This window comes from Balaenoptera acutorostrata, chromosome 1 (genome assembly GCF_949987535.1).
Source record: "Balaenoptera acutorostrata chromosome 1, mBalAcu1.1, whole genome shotgun sequence".
Lineage (NCBI taxonomy): Eukaryota > Metazoa > Chordata > Mammalia > Artiodactyla > Balaenopteridae > Balaenoptera > Balaenoptera acutorostrata.
Window position 1 is genome coordinate 161,719,566 of NC_080064.1, and position 19,338 is coordinate 161,738,903.

At 47.1% G+C, this 19,338-nt stretch overlaps 1 protein-coding gene and 1 pseudogene across 19 annotated transcripts in view; one reads left to right on the forward strand and one right to left on the reverse strand.

Moving 5' to 3' along the window:
* The window catches only part of LOC103002418 (ras-related protein Rab-7b), an 84,939-nt gene extending 70,710 nt beyond the window's left edge, over positions 1-14,229 (reverse strand). For 13 of the 19 annotated variants that reach the window (XR_009008516.1, XR_009008515.1, XR_009008514.1 and 10 more), the window contains exons 1-4: positions 13,979-14,197; positions 5,918-5,986; positions 5,243-5,369; positions 4,310-4,525 (exon numbers count right to left, since the gene is read on the reverse strand). Coding sequence is in view for 4 of the 19 variants with exons in the window: in XM_057547595.1 (XP_057403578.1) it covers positions 4,310-4,525; positions 5,243-5,369; positions 5,918-5,970 (396 nt within the window). In the remaining 15 variants the exon portion in view is untranslated. Of the gene's footprint in view, positions 1-4,309; positions 4,526-5,242; positions 5,370-5,917; positions 5,987-12,749; positions 12,810-13,978 lie in introns of all 19 variants that reach the window. The other 6 variants (XR_009008518.1, XM_057547619.1, XM_057547569.1 and 3 more) reach the window with 5 other exon arrangements.
* On the forward strand, positions 11,609-11,765 carry LOC130708314 (60S ribosomal protein L39-like; annotated as a pseudogene).
* Positions 14,230-19,338: the final 5,109 nt, after the last annotated feature.

Below are 19,338 nucleotides of genomic sequence, written 5' to 3' on the forward strand. Positions count from 1 at the left end.
CATCTGTAGCGGGCGGGTGGGGGCATGGAAGCCTGCTCCGGCTCTCCGGGCCTCTCCGCCGCGCCGCCTCACATGCATTTAATTAATTAATTTGTTTGTTTGTTTGCCTTTGGCTGCGCCGCATAGCATGTGAGATCTTAGTTCCCCAACCAGGGATCGAACCTGTGCCCCCTGCAGTGGAAGCGCGGAGTACTAACAACTGGACCGCCAGGGAATTCCCTAATATGCATTTATTTATTCTTTTTTCTTTTTTTTTTTAACATCTTTATTGGAATATAATTGCTTTACAATGGTGTGTTAGTTTCTGCTTTATAACAAAGTGAATCAGCTATACATATACATATATCCCCATACCTCATATGCATTTAAAATGATCAATTGTGTGTGTTGAGATTAGTATGTCAGATACATCTTAAACCAATCAAAAATAATGAAGAAAACATAATCCCAATGTTATGAATCAGCAGTAAGTCAGAAACTGCCTGAGTGTAGAGAAAGAATGCACATCCTAGTGAATAAATTCTTCATAGCATAGATGCTAGCAGAACTGTTCTTTCTAATAAACTAATTTTTTTTCACTTTTACCTTGTGTAGAAGGAGTAGGGGTTTTAAGAAAAATCTAAGTCAGCAATTTCTTTAAAATTATCCTGGTGAGGTATTGATTGATTGATTGATTGTGGTAAAATATACCTAAACATAAAATTTACCATTTTAACTATATTTAAGTGTACAGTTCGGTGGCATTAGTACATTCACATCATTGTGTAACCATCACCACTGCTCATTTCCACAGCTTTTTCATCATCCCACATCTAACATATATGTTTTAAATATTCATTTTCTCTTTGTTAAGTAGGAAGAGCTTCCCTATCTTCCCAGCCCACACCTTGGAGGTATTAAATTAAGGAGGGGAACAGTCACTTCCACGTATTAAGATTGCCATGTGCTTTATAGGCATCATTGCCTATAATCCTCAAACAACCTCATGAAATCTGAGTCTGGTCTCTATTTCACAAAGAAGCTGGAACTGGCCAAGCACACACACGAATTTGAGCCCAGAGAAGGTGCTCCTTCCGGTGGCCCTCAGCTCTTATCCACTCAAGCCTGTGCGAGCGGGGACTGTCTCCAGACTGGCTCTCCAAGCCCAGGGTGTGCCTCTCAACGACTGGCGGCATCCCCTGCTGGGTCTGTGCCGTTTGCGGGCAGCCGCTTCCCAGCCTCACCTCCGGCTCCACGATCCTGGGTCTCTGGATTGAAGTCCCTCTGTTCTCCCCACTTCCAGTTCCTCCTCTCCACTTCCCTGTGCTCATCTCATGGCTGCGAGCACTTCTTCACCTCTGTTCCTCCTGCTCTGCCTTCCTTCAAGCCCTTCCCTTGTCACCCTCTCCAGTGCGGGTTATTTCCACACCCTACTCAGTACAGACCCCAGAGACCTGGTTGGGCTTGCCTGGGTCTTTGCTACTTCTTTCAAACTTTTATTCTTCCTCTCTCTGCAGAACAAAGCTCGTCATCCTGCAGCTGGGATTGGACCCCCTCTACCCCTCTGAGTCATCACTTATGCCTCCCATCCTGCCAGGTACCCCCTGATTCACTGAACACTTGCAATCTCGTGAAACTTCCTCTGCACGCAGCCCCCAACGCTCACGAGAGCCTCACACTTCCTTCCCCTGCAGCCGTCTTCACCTTCTCTCCACTCAGCCTCTCCTTCCCAGGCCCAGACCCAGGGCCTCCATTGTCTGGTCTCCTTTCCCCTCCCTCCTTCTGCCCTGTTCCTCAACCTCTGACAGCCTCCTGGCTCTTCAGCCTCTTCTTGTCTCTCCTCTTTCCTCCATGGGTTCTCAGCGAGTGCCCTTGCAGCTCTGTTCTTCAGCTACTCTTGTCTGGAAAAACCTTCCATCAGGTCCCTGGCTTTTACCCCATGTACATTGTTGAAGAAAAACACAACATAGACTCCACTTCAAACTCCTGGTCTCCCTGAGCCCTTGGTGTCACCCATCAGTTCTGGTCTTTGTCCTTGACTAGCTCCTTCACCTGTTTCTCTGCAGAGTAACTGGCACAGCTTCACCATGATTCTTGAGATTCCTCCTGGGCTCCCTTCCTCCTCTCTCTCAGCAGAAGATGGTGCCTCTTATTTCACTGAGGAAACGTCGCACTCTCAGTCTTGAACTCCCTCGACTGCCCACCCCACGACTTGCAGGTATATGAAGCAAGATGTGAAATGGAAGTTTTGGCAGAGACACTACAGTGTGATTGATGCCAGGTATCAAGTTGGTTGGGAGACAGACCACCCCTGGGACTGTGCACATTTCCAAAGGTTCATGACCAAGAATCTGCTAGACGACTCTAACACCCCTGGCATGGATATAAAAGGATTGAAAAGGAGGGTTAGAAAGGATTTTTGGGGGGGGTACACCCCTCCTAAGAGGGAGACCATGTAAGGCCTCACCTCTGGACAAAAGAGGGTTTCAAGGAGGCCACTTGGAAAGGTTAACATATGACCCCTGGAGTTTGGTGGCTACAGTGGATTGGTATCTGATTGCATCTGAGGGATTTAAGGCAAAAGGCAACAGGGCAGAGAGAGGACAGACTGCACTGAGAATGAATTACCCTTGGCCCTACAATGGAGCCAGAATGCACGGTGTGTCTTATGAAAGAGAGGAGGCGGGCTCCACAGAGAGCTAGGCAGCCTGGAGCTGTTGTAAACCCCATCAGGAAGAGTGTCTGCAGGAGGAGGGGACCCCATGGAGTGGAGGATGGCTCTTAAGCTCCTAAATTAGGAGTTGAGGAAGAATATGCAAGACCCTTGTCAGGGGAGGTACAGTTAAATGTTCCCAGTGGAGGCTTCTTAGGACCCAAAAGAGTAATCCACCAAGAGACAGCTTGAAATACTGGACCGGGAGAGCACAAACTATCTTAAGACAGTACCAGTCAAATAAGGATCTTTTCGCTTCTCCTGACCTCTTATCCCTCTTTTTGCTTCATTCCTGATGGGCTCTGAAACCAAAATTATCCTGAGAAGGGGAGGAAGTGTAGACACATAAAGTTGGCAATGAGATGCCCCTCCTAGACCACAGTGTTCTCACTTGCAGCTGGCCCCAGTGGGAAAAAGAGAGACCCCTTGGCTGTGAATGAACTTAGGACTTTGATTCTTATTTGAGATTGGATATTTGTAATTAGAGAATTGACACTAAATTTGCAACCTGAAGTTACCATAGAATTGATGACTTCTAGATTTCTATTTCCAGCACAGACTTCTCCTTTGAAGTTTCATTCTTATGCGTTCTAAAGCCTACTGGTCATCCCCAATTAGTTGTTCTCCAAGCTCCTCCAACTCAGCATGTCAGAACCAAACTCATCTCTCTCTCTGAACAAGAGGCTCTTCTTTATGGAGGTAATAGCTTAGTTGGAAGCACCACCATCCATTCATCCACCCACCCATCCATCATTCCAAGTGATGCCTCAGTTCTCCTATCACTTTTCTCCATTTGAACACTTGTGAAAATGTGGTTCAAATATGAACCCCATTTATTTTCTCTATTTGAAATACTAAGACAACTTGTTCAGACACTCTTTTTGGTGTCCTTTGGGCTTTGTTTGGCACAAGAGCATCTTTTATAAATTGTCTACTTTTATTCTCTTCTCATTAGTAGGCAACGATGAACAGAGCTCTACTCAATGCCACTGCCATGGTAAACACCTACATAAGTGTGGTCACTGCAGCCATGGAGCAAGCAGATCATTTGTCAAGTGGTTGGCCAGATGATATAGAATATGCTTAAGCTAATAAGAAATAAATACTGTATTACTACTTTCCCAGAAAATTTGTAGTTTCAAGAATTCATAACTGCAGACCCCCTATCTGACCCTGGGTAGAAATACTGTTCTACAGGTTAATTCAAATCCCACCTGCCTACTTCTGGTGCCTTCATTCTTCCATTCCCTGTCTCTAGACAAAATTGCCTTCAAAATTGCTCACATCATGCTATTTCTTACCTTTGTTCTTGCTGTCTCTTCAGCCTGGAACCCACTTCCTTATAGGAAGCCCTTTCTATACTCTGGGCTTGAGTAGATAGATGCCCTTTCACTATGGCCCCCAAATATCCAAGGTGTATCTCTATGATTGCTTATGATTTATCTTATTGTATCATAATTGTTTTTAAATTATCTGCATCCATTACTAGACTGTAAAATTCTTAAGGTAAGGACTATGCCTGATTCAACTCTGTATGTGTGGGACTTAACTCAGTGCCTGGCATATAGCCAGTCCTCACATGTTTGGTGAATGAATGGATGAATGAGTCAGCGGTACCTGCCGGTCTGCCAGATCGATCTTGTTCCCCAGCACCACCATGGGGTAGGACTGCTCCATTGGAATGGTTTTGGCTAGAACATCACCCCTCCAGGTTTCCAGGGCTTCAAAGGTCTCCACGTCAGTGACATCAAAAGCCAGGACGCAGCCATCAGAGCCTTTGTAGAATGTAGACACCATGGAGCGGAATCGCTCCTGTCCTCCTGTGTCCCAGATCTGGAGGGGAAGAACAGAGGCTCCATGGGGCTGTGATGAGTGGCTGAAGGTAGGCCCAAACAGGTCACATCATGTCAAAGCTTCCTTTTCTGGGTAGGGGGCAGATAACCCTGGCACAGGTGCATGAGGTCCTTTCACACACAGGCATCACACACCCTGTCACCCATGTACACTACAGAATCTCTGCACTAATATTTAACATCCCAAGAGTACTTTCACATCTGAGTCCTCATTTTCCACCTGGGGCATCAGGACAGGCATTGTTCTTCCACCTGATAGATTTGGACCTTGGGAGTGACTTGCCCAAGTCCACTTGGCAATTTTTCCAGGGAACCTGAGCCTTAGGGGGCCTCTTAATTCTGGATTGGTGCTCTCCCTTCTAGATCAGGGATCAGTAAATTTTTCCATAAAGGGACATATAGTAAATAACAAGCTTTGCAGACTATATACCGTCTGTTGCCACTACTCAATTCTGCTGTTGTACTGTGAAAGCAGCCATAAGACCGTGAGTAAACAAACGGGCAGGGCTGTGTTCCAATAAAACTTTATTTTCAAAAGCAAATGGTGGACCAGATTTGGCCCATGAATTAAAGTTTACTGATCTATGCTCTAGACTCTTCTAGCTCCTGGTGCACATTGCTGTGTGAGTGGCCGTCCAGGGAATGTGGGGTGATATTCAGGTGTGTATGTTGAAGAGGGGATGAGAGGGCGGCTCACTTGTAGCTTCAAAGTTGTGTCATCCAGTATGATAATCTTGGAGAGGATGCTGGCTCCCAGTGTGGTCTGATAGTCCTCGTAAAATGTCTTGTGCACGAATCGGTGGAGGAGGGAAGTCTTTCCAACACTAAGGAAAAAAACCCAGACACATGTGGACACACTACAAACACACACACACACACACACACTCACACACATATCCATACCTTTCTCAACATCTTACCATGACCCTCTCACCACTGTCTCTCTCTGAGATTTTGAATTTCTAACACTTGCAGTTTGAGTAGCTTGCTAATACTAGGGAATGGACACTAGAAGCAGGGACCAAAGTGAGCAGAGAAGTTTGCAGAGAGCCGAGTGCCTCACAGCAAAATGGTCAGGTCTTTGCTGTATGTGGCAGGAGGTAGGAGGGCAGAGAGATGCTAAATGGCTTGCCTAATTCACATACCTAGTTACTGCAGAGTTAACTGCAGAGCCGGGGTCAGAAACCAGGTAGCCTGACTCCCAGTCTCTTTCTCCCATCTCAGCTCCCTTCCCTGGGGTGGAATGCCCTCCCTGGTGCCACTCTGAATCAGAAAGGGACCCATGCAAGGTGGGAGCAAATATAGGACGTCTCACTGTTCTTGGGTAGGGGCTTCTTCCCAACCCCCAGACCCCCAGCTGAACTTGGCTTACCCCAGGGCTCCGATGATGATGAGCTTGAGGTCCACCTTCTTCCGAGGATTCATGGAGGGGCTTCAGAGCCTGTAGGGAAACAGAAGTCATCTACATGCTGGCCAGAGTAACCCTGTGGCCATTGTCACTGGGGCTGGTGTCTACTTTCCCCTCGTCATGTGCAGAACTCTGCCCTGGGCTCGGATGGGGTTGTTCTCCAAGTGAGGCGGATGACTCAGCAACCCTTACACACCCACCTCCTCACTTCCCCTGGGGGTCTCCCTGAGGCTGGAAGGATGGTGGCCCCACCCCATCCTAGGACAGGCACACCTCTTACGTTTCAGCTCTACCGACCCCGCAGGGCACCAAGGCTGGACTGGACTGAACAGAGGCCTCGCAGACAGCCTCTGTTCCAAGCCTGGAGCCAGGGATGCAGGGCAGTGCGGGAAGAGGAGATGGGGGTGGGACAAGGGGTCCATTGTTAGGACCGCTGAGAGGCTTTGGATGGAAGAGTGGCCTTCCTTCAGCCCGAGGTGTTGCTGCATTGGCAGAATCAAAAGGCTCTTCTCTAATGCAGCTGGTGGGGGTGTAACTGGTACATGTTTCTGGAAAGCTGCTTGGCAGCAAGTATTGAGAGCCTTAAAAATGTCCCTGCCCTCCACTTCTAGGAATTTGTCCTAAAAAAATAATCTGAAACGCAGGCAAAGACTCTTGTTCAAGAATGTTCTTTCCCAGCGTCATTTATAAACACCCAACAATAAAGAAGTGGTTAAAAAAAATCATGGCACACGATGAACTCTTAAGCAGTCATTAAAATGGAGTTTGTGAGCATATTATAATAACGTGGGAAAATGCTTATGCCATAGGATCTAAATGAAAACCAGAAGACACTAAACTGTACATACCATACCACCCCCCCAAGTACTGAAATGAATTCCTACTTGCATGGAAAAAGATCTAGAAAGAAATATATAAAAAACGTAAGTCGTTAATTCTGGGTGGTAGGAAACTATGATTTTAACTTTGTTCTCTATACTTTTTAGTATGTTCCAATTTTTTTTTAACAACAAACATGTCAAACATGTATTGTTCCTATAAGAGAAAAATACTTGTATGTATGTTTTATATATATAAATTATATATGTATATATATTGTGATTATTAACAAGATAAAGCAAAACTGTCCAAGGGAATTATGCTTAACTGGCTCTTTGGTTCTACCCTTACGTGCACACACATATATACTATTCCCAACTCCTGGGTATTCTGACGTTGGATGCAGTAGAGGTATTGAGTTAACACTGATCTGACTCTGCCTGGTTGAGGTAGCAAAAGTTGGCCAGCTTGAACTTGCCTGGTACTGGGAAAAAGCTCTCAACTGGATGTCCTGAGGTTTGGGTTCTAGTTCTCACTTTGCCACTGTGTGACCTTGGGCCAGTTACTTCCCCTCTTTGAGCCTTGGCTTTCCAACTAGAGGATGAGCCATCTGGGCCCCAAAGACCCAAGGCCCCTTCTGGTTGACAAATGCTTTATCTGCTGGAGTGTAACTCACTGGGCCACGAGAGCCTTGCACTGGACACTGGGAGGAGCAAAAGACAAAGCGAATAGGAGCCCACTCCAGGGAGTCATCAGGGGAGAAGGGAAAGGGGTGAGTGATCACAGCAGAGAGAAAATGTAAAGTGCCCCGACAGAGGCCCCAAGAAACTGCTGTGAGAATTCAGGGCTGGGGGAGAAGCTGCCAATCCAACTGGGCCCTGAGGAAATGACACATGTAGTTGGGAGTGATATTTCCCAGGAGGAAATGAAATATCAAAGCTCTGTGAACAGGGGAGTGGAGAAGGTGGATGGTTTGCTTCAGGGAAGGGTGAGGTGAAGGGTGTGGAGAGAGAAAAGCCTAGAAAGGAAGCAAGATTAAGATGGGTCATGAATACAGACCAAGGATTCTGTCATTCATTTATTCATTCGTCAAACATTTCCCACGCTTCAGACACGCAGAGGAAGAGAATTCAAAGTATTAACAGGGGCTGGTATTTTGTAATGGGTGTCACCGCCTACAAGGAAACCAGCCAAGGGAGAAGTGACTCAGAAGCTTCTGAAAGGCATGTGTCTCTAAGCATCAGTTACCACTCGGGAAGGGGAGCAAGGGTGAGCTCTTTCCTAAAGGCTTTGGTACAACCCGCTAACTTGGCCTCAAAAGCCAACAGAGTGCCCTGGAAAGGGGGTCAGAACAAAAGAGAGGCAGGGGAAGTGGGAAGGGAACCAGCATTGGTTGAGCACCTGCAGGGGCTGCTCTGTAGAGCTTAGGAAATCATGAGCTATGAGATGAGTACAATGGGGGCTCAGAGAAGCCAAGTCACTCATAACTCATCTAAGGCCCCACAGGTAGTATATGGATGAGCTAATGTGTGAATCAAAGGCCAGAGAAGGCTGCTCTGTGCCATGTTGCCCATTGACGTCCTGAGTTTGAATCGGTAGAATCTGTGTGCACAGGATCTAGGGCGCTGGGCTCAGGTTTGGTGAACCCCAACAAAACGTTGGTAGAGCTGTAGGGGATCGAGAGAAGGGCAGCCAAAGTGACAAGAGCCACAGTGGAAGCCAAGGGAATGGGCTGCTGAACAGGAGCTGTCGTGTGTGGACTAACCACAGGGGTCAAAAGAGCATCTTGAGGCAGAGGGGAGCAGATTCACACGTTGCCATGCGGAGTTGTCAACGCTCACACTATAAGCTAAGGTTTACTCGCCTGGTGGTGTTGTAGAGCACTTTGTGAATATGCAAATAAACATATCATCGTGAGGTTAATAAATGAATACATTATTATACTACATTTAACACACATAGTACATTATTATAATGCATTTATGGCAGAAATTAAGGGTTCAAGAAATGTTAGCACACAGAAATATCTTGTGGGATTGATACTACTCTTATCTCTGTTCTACCACTGAAGAAACAGGTGTTTAGAGAAGTTAAGTATGTAGTTCATCTCTAAAAGCATGGTCTGTAAGTGGCAGAACTGGGACTTGAATACAGACAGGCCTGACTCCAGAGATCACACTCTTAGCTGCTAGGTCCTACTTACTGCCTTCTGTGAAACTAGAATGAGGATCACACACCCTGCCACTTGGTGCCCCTGTCGGAGAGTCTGGGGGGCTGGATGGTTTGGGTTTGACATGGTGCAGCAGAGTTGGTGTGCATATGAAGGGAAAGCTGGTGTTGAGGGCAGGGTAGGTGGAAAGTGTATGTGTATAACAGAGGATCAATATCCACTATGTGTAAAGCACTCTACAGACAATCAAAGACAACACAGAACATAAAAGCGGGCAAAGAATACGAATAAGTAACCAGTAGAGATCTTATAAATGATAAGTAGTAAGCTTTGGGAGATACTTAAACTTACTAATTTTTAAGGCCATGCAAAGTTAAAAAATACCACTTTTTAACCCACCAGAGTGGCAAAAATTAAAAAGGTCGATGATAATATTTAGTGTTGACAAGCGGGTGGGGGAAAACTCTTGTTTATTGCTGATAGACTATGAATTGGCACCGTCTCTTTTGGAGAGCAGTTTGACATTATCAAAATTTAATATGCATACACCCTAGATTCTAATTCTAGAAGTCTATCCAACCGAAATACACATATGCTCAAACATGCATTTTTACAAAGATAATTGCTGAAGAACATTGTAACCTAAATGTCCATCAATAAAAGACCCTTGGCATAAATTATGATCCATACATACTCTGGAATACTAGGCAGTTTTTAAATGAGTGAAGTAATGAAGTGGAAAAATATGACAATTTAAGTGAAAAAAAAATCACCGAACATTTTGTATAGTATGATCCCAATTGTATAAAAACAACCCTATGGGGCTTCCCTGGTGGCGCAGTGGTTGAGAATCTGCCTGCTAATGCAGGGGACACGGGTTCGAGCCCTGGTCTGGGAAGATCCCACATGCCACGGAGCAGCTGGGCCCGTGAGCCACAACTACTGAGCCTGCGCGTCTGGAGCCTGTGCCCCGCAACGGGAGGGGCCGCAATAGTGAAAGGCCCGCGCACCGCGATGAAGAGCGGTCCCCACACCGCGATGAAGAGTGGCCCCCACTTGCCGCAACTAGAGAAAGCCCTCGCACGAACCGAAGACCCAACACAGCCAAAAATAAATAAATAAATAAATAAAGTAGCTATAAAATTAAAAAAAAAAAAGAAAAAAGAAAAAAAAAAAACAACCTTATGTGTGTGACTATATGTTTAATATTATATTTATGCTTGTCCTGCAGTACATAGAAAGCTATGGATAGATACATACTAAATGATTAATAGGAGATGGGGAAAGGTAGATTAGAGGCAAGGAGCTATTGTTTTATTTTATATATGTCTTGTGTTAAAATTTGTTACACAAGTCTAAGTTGTTATTGTAATTAAAATATCAAATAGGGCTTCCTTGGTGGTGCAGTGGTTAAGAATCCGCCTGCCAATGCAGGGGACATGGGTTTGATTCCTGGTCCAGGAAGATCCCACATGCTGTGGAGCAACTAAGCCCGTGAGCCACAACTACTGAAGCCCACGCACCCAGAGCCCGTGCTCCGCAACAAGAGAGGTCACCACAATGAGAAGCCCGCACACCGCAACGAAGAGTAGCCCCCACTCCCCGCAACTAGAGAAAGCCCGCGCGCAGCAACAAAGACCCAACATAGCCAAAAATAAATAAATAAATAAATAAATTTTAAAAAAAATGAAAAAAGCCTGGTGAGGACTTTTCAGTGTATGTGACATGAAGTCCAGTTTCCTGGCTTAAATTCCTGGAATTCCTCACTACGTCTAAAAATATATATATATCAAATAAAGACAACATTTCTTTATAAAGAGCAGGTGGAAGGATGGCAGCCCAAAGTCATCTGAGTGTGACTTCCTGACAGGACAAGTCACTTTTGTGTCTGGGGCAGGAGAGAGAGGCCTCCTGGGACTCCGGAGTGATCATGAGTTTTGGAGTCAGAGTTTTCATCCCACCTCCATATATTTGTGACCTTGGGAGAGTTTCTTAACCTTGGTGAGTCTGTTCCCTTGTGGGTAAAATAGACATCGCTCATGGCTGTGGCTGATTCTGCAGTGTGGCATGTGTCATGTTCTTAGAGCAAATTGGAAAGACCTGGTTAAACGGTTAAACACGGTAGGGGGCAAGATACCTGATTTGTAGTGCCTGCCACTTTCAGTGGTGTAAATACTCCCACCATGGCTGATTTCAAGCTACCAGTGTGGATCATTCTCCAGTTCACTACAGAAGGACCCCAAAGTTCATCTAGTCTAACCTCCTACCCAGTGCTTGAGCCACCTGCACCATATTCATGGAAAGATGGCCAGACTTGCCCCACAGAACTTGCCTCCACTAGGGGTGGGTTTCTCCTGGAAGCCACAGAAAGAATGCTCAGTTCCTCTGCTACATGCCAGCCCTCCTGAGATTTAAAGTCTTGGAGTTTTACTTGAGTCTTTTCTTCTCCAGATTCTTATAACTCACCTCAGCCTTTACTCTGAGCCCCCTTCACTCACCACTGCCCTAGTCCTTCCTCTGCATGAGCCCTCAAAGCCTGCTATAATGCAGATTCCCCTACACCTGCCAGAAGGGCAGGGATTTGCTGAGACTGCTCTTTATAATAGCCTGTCTCTCTCTTCCCTTCTCCACCACCTTGATGTGTGTGGTTGACTCTGTTCCTTGCCATGCCTTCTCACAAGACATTCAGGATCAAGCAATTCCTGGCCAGGAAACAAAAGCAGAATTGTCCCACTCTCCCAACGGATTTGCATGAAAACTGGTCACAAAATCAGGTACAACTCCAAGAGGAGACATTGGAGAAGAGCCAAGCTGGGTCTGTAAGGAATCACACACGAGATGGCCCACATATCGATGCTGTATCAAGGTCACTGGCATCTTACCATATGTAGCTGAAAACATCGCCACCGTCTGGACAGCAGGACATGTTCTATTGGGAAAAATGATTTTTCTCTTTGTCTCTATGCTTCTGCACTAGCAGGTTGGTTCAGTAGTAAATACGTGAGCCCTTTTGTTTGAAAAATAAAATAATATAAAACAGCCTGGTCGTTGGTCCCAGGATAACTAGCAGCAAGAGGGTGACCAGGACTACATCACTGGCAGTGGAGGGTGGCTTGAGGGTAGACACTGGATGGGCTCACCAGGGAACCACGTGCAGATTTCAGACTGTGGCTGAAGGTCCTTCTTGTATCCTTTGGGCTCTGCCCTTGGCTGGGCTTTGGCAATGTCTGTCCTTTTAAGCCTCCTTCCTCCCACTCAGCTGACTCAGATACTTTAAACCAGTGCATCCTCCTAGAGGCCAGACTGAGTCATCACCTTCCACTGTTAAATAACAGTGAAAAGCAGGTTTGCAATGCAGGGCCCCCCTTCAGCCAGCTCAGGTCCGAACAGAGCAGAGTCTGCCGGGGACTGTTCTCCACTGCATGTGGCTAACTGTTCTCCCCATCTTGCCTGGCAGGACTTCTAAGCCCTAGCCTTGCCCATCTGCCAAAGCTCAGTGTAGCTCAGTGCCCAGGGAGTGAGAAAGATGGAGTTGATGCCTCCCCAGTGCCCCCACCCCATGCAACACATTTTTTTTTAAAGTCAGTCTTCTATGAACTCTTGGACCTGCTCTGCTTTTACCTTCCCACTTTGCTTCCCTCTCTACCCTCCTGGCCCCAGCCGGGACCCAGACACAAGCTTCAGCCTAAAAGAGGTGTTGGGTGAGGTGTCATTTCTGCTGACAGGGAGGAGGGATGAGAGGCAGTGAGCAGGGGCAGCTGAGATTCCTGAAGCAGGCAAAGCCTCCCCCTCCTCATATCATCTCACCCCACGTCACAGCCTCCCCTCTGTGCTCCCACGCCTTGGAAAATGACAAATGTATCCACCCTAAAACATAAATGGGATTTACAATCTTGAAGTAAGTTTGCATTTGAAAAGAGGCTATTGGGGAGCATAAGTCTTTATTGCCTCTCAGGAAGGCTTACAAGTCTGCCTCACCCACCCAAATCATAGCAGGTTTAGACCTGCTCTCTCCGGGAAGTGTACCCACAGCCCTGGTTTCAGGAGGCTCAGCACTCCTGTTCTTTAAGTTCTTTGGGGGTATTAGTTCTATTTCCCCAAGTAGACTGTCAGTGCCCAGAGGGCAGGACAGTGCCTCACACCTCTCAGTATCCCTCCAAAGAGTCTGACCCATGCTGGGAATACTGAGTCTTCAATAAATAGTCATCTATCTATCCGTCCATCCATTCCCATCCATCCATCCATCCATCCATCCATCCATCTTTCTGTCCATCCATCCATCCATCCATCCATCCATCCATCCATCCATTCATCTGTCCATCCGTCCATCAATCTATCCATCCATCCAGCACATGTACTACATGCCTACCACGCACTATGTAGGTCTGAGGATATAGGTAAGTTACTATCTCCATGTGACCTGTGGTGGGGGATTGATCTGTAAGTTAAAGAAATTATTTTTATTAATATACAATGCTAGCAACTATAGGACATTTTGCAGTTAACAAAATGCCATCATAGCCCAGTGGATTTCAGAGTCAGGAACAACTAGTTTGTGACAAGCTGAGACTAAAATCCGGGCCTGTCCAACGCTGTTCATTGGCTTCCCAAGCACCACAGAGCTGTGCTGAGAGGCGTATTTACAGTTTAGAACAAGAGGGACACTTTCCTACTCCAGGGGTTCCCCCTTCCCCGATGAGACCCTTGGGTTGACACGGTTCCGTCCCAGAAGGTGCCCTGTCAAAGTGGCGAGGAGACTCTGGGTGCTGGCAGGACACGGTCCTGCTGAAGGGCTCCGGTCTCTGGCTGGCCCTTCTCTGACTGTGCCGGCAGCTGCATCGCTTCGCTGCTGACAGCGGGCCGTGCAGAGCCCCGAGCCGGGCCCCAACTCCCCTGGCTGGGCAGGGAGTCCTTTCTGCCTTGGCTCGCTGCCACCCCCTGGGAGTTACTCAGGCGTGGGTGTTCTTTGGGCTGCAGCTGACAGATTCTAAGCCTCCCTTGCCTCCACTCCTCCCCGCACCCCGAAACCCAAATACCTCTGGGGCTGCTGGAATAGACAGGAACCGAGAAAAGCTTGCAGGGCCCTTTCAGCCTCTGACGGCAGGTGGGGGTTCTCTCTGAGTCGGGGGTCTCCTCTTAGAGCAGCAGTCTCAGCCGGGTCAGAGGAAAAAGGCTTTGGGAGTAAAAAAGAGTTTGTTGAGGCTAAGCCACTTCCTTCTGAGTTTTCCTCCTCTCCCTCTCATGCACAAACTTGGGAAAGTTGCAAAAGAGGCTGGGCTGGGGTGACCTCAGCCGTGTGGGTGGAGGGAGTGGGAGGATGGGAAAGCCAGGCTTCCGAGCTGACTGGATTTGGGGCCCCTTGAGAATTTAGTTTACAGGGACTCTGGTCCTGGGGGGAGTGAGGCATAGGAGGCATGAGGGTGGGCCCTTGTGGGTCAGAGGGTCTGCAAGGTAACGTACCAGTTTGTGGGCACCATAAAAAACCTCTGGCTGCTTTTAGGAACTTCTGCCTCTGCTGCTGGAAGCCACCCAGTAAAGGGGCCCTTTTGTTGGTTGAATTATCAGACTCACATGTGTAATAGATTCCCTCCTGCCACCGGCCTGGTTGGGAGACGTTCTAGTCCTCATGCCTTGCCCTCACTTTAATACTGCACACCACATCTCCACACACACACACAAACACACCGCATCAACACACACACACACACACACACACACACACAGAACCAGACTTGTGAGATGGGAGGCAAGTCCTGACATCTCCCTGTGCCTCTCGGATGAGAATGTGTGGCCCAACCTGAAGTTCTTCGGAGACTACAGGAAGTTAAAATGTTAGCGTGAGGCAGGTTTGAGCTGCCTGGAACTATGCCTTGGGTAACTATGGTTGGCAGATTGAACGGGAATAAAGTGAGTTTAGACACGCCCAAATGGATCCCTTTAAGGCTTATAATACATTCGATGCACCCCTCCATTCCCACATTCCTCCTGAGATGGGGTTTTTCCTCCTTGGAGTTCCATCCTTTGTTTAATAATCCTCACTCTCAAAAAGTTCTTCCTTTTCTCCAGTCTGAGTCTCTGACGCTGCTTCATTTCTACTGTCTAGGTCTGTCTGGTCAGGTAGACTCTACATTCCTCAAGGGTGGACTTAATATCCCTGAACCCACACTAGGCCACATGCAGTGCTAGATACAGGCCCTGGAGAGGAGTTTTTGGTGGAACAAAACTCCGGTTGAAGCTCATTTCTTTGTTTCACTAGCAAACATGCCTGGAGGGAGGGTGCAGTGATTTCCATGAAGTGTAGTATTGGACAGGATACATTACATTTGGAAAAATTCTAGGGCATATTCCACTTGGTTTACTTCGGAAAGGGTGCATCAATTTGCCCTCAGGACAACCACTGGTTTATGACAGCCAATTTGCCCTTAATTTGGTGCCCTTTGGAATCCCCTGCCCCCCCATTCTTCTGCTTTTCTGAGATCAGGTTTTAAATGAATGTGTGTGTGTGTGTGAGAGAGAGAGAGAGAGAGAGAGAGACAGAGACAGAGAGAGAGAGAAAGAGAGAGAGAGACGGGTATCTGTAGAGGTATAGAGGCACATTTGAGCCTCTTTCAGAGAACATGTAAAAGTTACCATGGGCCCGACGGCTGCTGTGGGTGCTTTTGGGTAGGGGAAGTGAACTGTCCTCAGCTAGTCATTACAGCCTCTGAATATGGGACTGAAATTTATACTTTTAGGGGATGTTTGCAAACCACCCTTAACACCTTTGGAAGCCAAGTCACTAAGCACCTTCAGGCTCTAGTCCCCACTTCCTCTGTCTGCACGGATCGAAAGTCAGCAACTTCCCTTCTCTTCCTCTGACACATGCTCCACTGGAAAATGGCGTCCAGCTTCTACTCTGCAGGGGAGGCCCTGACACTGCGTTCATTGAAGTTCCTTCCTTTCTTCCCTCTTGCACGCATTCATTCAATAATCTGAGTGTGTCAGACCCTTTGGGGGACACACAATGGATACTTGTATTTTATCAGAGGAAGTAAGACATGGTTCAAACTCACCTCTGGCCCTCACCACCGCCCTGCCAATGGTCTATTCTGAGCTGCCCTCAGTCCACGGCCTTGCTGGAGGTGCCTGTGTTTGCTGCAAATCTGTAGTGAGCTTGGAAACTCACCTCCTTGTATCTATTCCCCTTCTCTTTCTTCTTCACTTCCCTTTCCCCCTTTCTTACTTCCTTTGAATTGAACTTCCCAATAAAATGTTAAATATAAGCTTCTGACTCAGGCATTTAAAAAAAATTTCCCCTTAAGGAAACAGGCCCAAGATAGGACTCCATAAATATTTGTTGGGTAAATGAATGAATTGTAGGACAAGAGGTCAGGCTAGATAGCGCAGGACGAGAAACAGAGATACAGGAGCTAATTTGAAAAGGTCGTAGATTTACAGGTCGTCTGCGTAGAGATGTTGACACAGGGGTTGTCTCCATAGGTTGCACTCAGCAGAGACACATCATCCCCGATGTGGGAGAGGGGAAGGAGATGGAGAGAGGAGAATGAGAGAGAGAGAAGAGGGCTGAGGCAGAACTTGAGACATACTCACATTTAAGAATCAGGAGAAAGGAAAGGATCCCAGCCAGAGGCCTGGTGAGGCAGAGATGACCAGTGTTCATTCAAGCCCCCTTACACCGCCAGGCCACAGCTCACTGCCATTTCCCACCCCCTGTAGACAGGCATGGTCATGGACCACATTTTAGCCGATGGACGGAACGGTGAACAAGACAGAGCCCCTGGTCCCATAGAGCTCAAGTCAAATGGATATAGAGAAGTGTCCTGCTGGTAATGGGCCTCTTTCAAACCTGGCCTGGGAAGACTTCTTGCAGGAGCTGCCATAATCTATCCCTGTCCACAGGACAGTAGAATGACTCTGAGGTCCTAGGGGATGTGGGAACCACAAGGCAGATGGATCCCAGGGTTTTGAAGCATCGGCTCTTCAACTGGCCTCTCCATGAACAAGGAATACACTTTGATTGTGCTAAAGCACTGTGATCTGGGGGTTTCGTTGTTATAGAAACCAGTGTTATGTCATAACCTGGCAAGTGTTGAAAAGATGAGGGCAGATGTTGAAGCTGAGGAGAGGGGGCATACTATGGTCCTGAGGCCTGGACTTGTAGCTCTAAACCCTGATGTGTTTTACACACCCCAAGTGTGTGGGGTGTTGGGTAAGTTCTCACATAACTCCTCTCCCCTGACCATCCTCGTAAGCACAAGTTCTTCTTTTAAGGGCTCCCCAGCCAAAGCCACTGAGGCATGTTTTGGAACTTTCCTTAGAGAAAAGAGCAGACTTCACAGTCCTGAGGCCACCGACTCCCACACAAGACAGTCATCCCAGCCTCCCTCTTACAGTGAGTTGCATGTGCCAGAGTTCTTTAGCTGAGAACAGACACAGTAGGAAGGACAGAAGCAGGGTAGCCCTGTGACCTTGGCACTGGGAACTTGGGAGTACTCTCTGTGTGCCTGCCATGCACGACTCAGCTCCAGGCACCCCTCTGTCCTGTGGGGTCCCACTCAAGATTTCCATTCCCAGGAGAGAGAGTCTGACAGGTGTGACTTGAGGCCTGAGTCCTCCCCTGTAATGTCACTGGTGATGACGGGAACCCAGGAACCACCAGGAGAGGCTACAGGACTTAGAACAGGAGGGGAACAATTCCTCAAAGGAAGTGATGCCCGACACACGAAAATAGCAGGCTCCCGGGAATCCTTTGGCAGGGTCTTATCTCCATGTAGGAGCAGACATGAGGACGCTGTTTGGATCCTTTTGGGGGTCAGCAACCATTAACTTTTCAGCAGCTTATACATTTTTATTTTAACAAGTAAACATTATTAGGGGGACTGTTTAGAATCTACCTTTCATCCTTGCCTTTGAGATATCCTGAACTGGCAACTACCTGGGTGGGGGAGGAGGATGAATCAGAAGCAGTGGATTAGGAGCTGGGAGACATGGATTCTACCTTCATCTCTACTTTTGACAAATGGTTTCATTGTTTTATACCCCAATTTCCCCATCTACAAAACAGGGTAAGAAAACCTCCTCTGCCTAATTTACAGATTTGTTGTGAGGGAAAGAAGAGAAAAGAAGACAAGAAAAGAACAACAAAACACCGAAAACTCCTAAAAGGATTTTGAGAAGCCAAAAGTCAAATATAAGAGCAGTTAGTTAGCAGAGCATCTGTTACGGGTTAAATTGAGTTCCCCTAAAAGATAGGTTGAAGTCTGAACCCCTGTACCTCAGAATGACCTTATTTGGAAATATGGTCGCTGGAGGTGCAATTAAAATTGAGATGAGTTCATACTAGAGTAGGGTGGGCCTTTAATCTGATGTGACTGGTCCTTATAAGAGGGAAGAGTCACAGAGACAGAGACGCACAGGGACGCATCATGGGATGACGGAGGCTGAGATTGGAGTGATGCAGCTGCAAGCCAAGCAATGCCGAGGATTCCAGCCAGAAGTCTGGAATAGGTGAGGAAAGTTTCTCCCCTACGATTTCAGAGGGAGCATGGCCTTGCTGACACATTGATCTGGGTCTTCTAGCCTCCAGAACTGTGAGACAATAAATATCTGTTGTCTTAAGCCACTAAATTTGTGGTACTTGGTTATGGCAGCCCTAGGAAATGAATACAGCATCCTTTAACAATTCCCAGGGTACAGTGAAGCTTTGGCCAAACCTCTTGGCCCATCCCTGAGAGGTGGTGACCTAGTATCAGACATGGGACATGGGACACGGTCCTGGATTTCAGAGGTAATAACCACTGATGTGAAGGTCACAAAGAGCCAAGGTCAGTTGTGGAAAACCCAAAGCAGCTATTAGGGTTAAGGAGGTTTACACAGGCAGCAGGAGTTTAGTCCACACTGACTGAAAGCATCACTTCTGCCTTGAGGGACCAGAGTGCTCAGAGCAGAACTGGGTTCGGGCAGCCTTGGGGCTGAGCATGATTTCACTTCCTACAGATGTGATTGAAGCATCACTTTCATACTCCAGCCTCCACCACTCAGGCTCCTGGACCCTCAGGCTCCAGGCCAGCACATCAGGGTTGCTGCCCATGCAGAAATCACCCTGGAGGAGAAAGTCTGCAGGGATGCCCTCTAAAGGTTGGCGCCCCGCCCTCACAGAGCTTGTGTTGTTAACCGCTCCACTATGCTGCTTTTGACTTAATTGCTTAAATATTGCTCTGAAAGCAATAATTTAGTTTTTAAAAAAGTGTATATATATATATATATATACATATATATATATAGGCAAAAAAAGAGTAAAAACAAAGCAAAAAAAAGTGTGTGCATGTGTGTAGCTGTGAACTTCTTGGATCCTGATGCTTAGAGAGAAAGGACGCTAACATTATGAGCCAAGCGC